The sequence below is a fragment of the Penaeus monodon genome, chromosome 21 (genome assembly GCF_015228065.2).
Source record: "Penaeus monodon isolate SGIC_2016 chromosome 21, NSTDA_Pmon_1, whole genome shotgun sequence".
Lineage (NCBI taxonomy): Eukaryota > Metazoa > Arthropoda > Malacostraca > Decapoda > Penaeidae > Penaeus > Penaeus monodon.
In genome coordinates this window covers 38,721,031-38,721,303 of record NC_051406.1, presented here as the reverse complement: position 1 = coordinate 38,721,303, position 273 = coordinate 38,721,031, and the positions used below count along the sequence as shown (strand labels likewise).

The following is a 273-nucleotide window of genomic DNA, read 5'->3' as shown; positions in this document are numbered from 1 at the left end:
CGAGAGAGGTGCGCAGGGTGAGGTCGAGAACCTCAGAATCTTCCGTGGAGGGTCCTGTACATGGCCGTCACGAGCGGGCTCTTCCCTTCACCGCCCAGGTTCTTGAAGTCGTCCGTGCTGACGTCCCACAACATGACGCCACCGAGGCCCTTCTTCGCCGCGTACTGGGCCTGGAGGACGAGAGAGAAATGATGTCAAGTGGGACCTTAGTGCCTGTTTCTCTTTTCCTTTCAATAAGTTTTTTTCATTTAGACGTGTGGATGATGTCTAGAT

At 54.2% G+C, this 273-nt stretch overlaps 1 protein-coding gene across 1 annotated transcript in view; it reads right to left on the bottom strand.

The window, feature by feature from the left end:
- LOC119586481 (chitotriosidase-1-like) overlaps positions 1 to 273 on the bottom strand; it is a gene marked incomplete at its 5' end in the record, with an annotated part of 10,684 nt that overhangs the window by 517 nt on the left and 9,894 nt on the right. The window contains 1 exon segment of the mRNA XM_037935218.1: positions 1 to 170. Coding sequence (XP_037791146.1) covers positions 33 to 170 — 138 coding nt within the window. The 3' untranslated portion in view covers positions 1 to 32.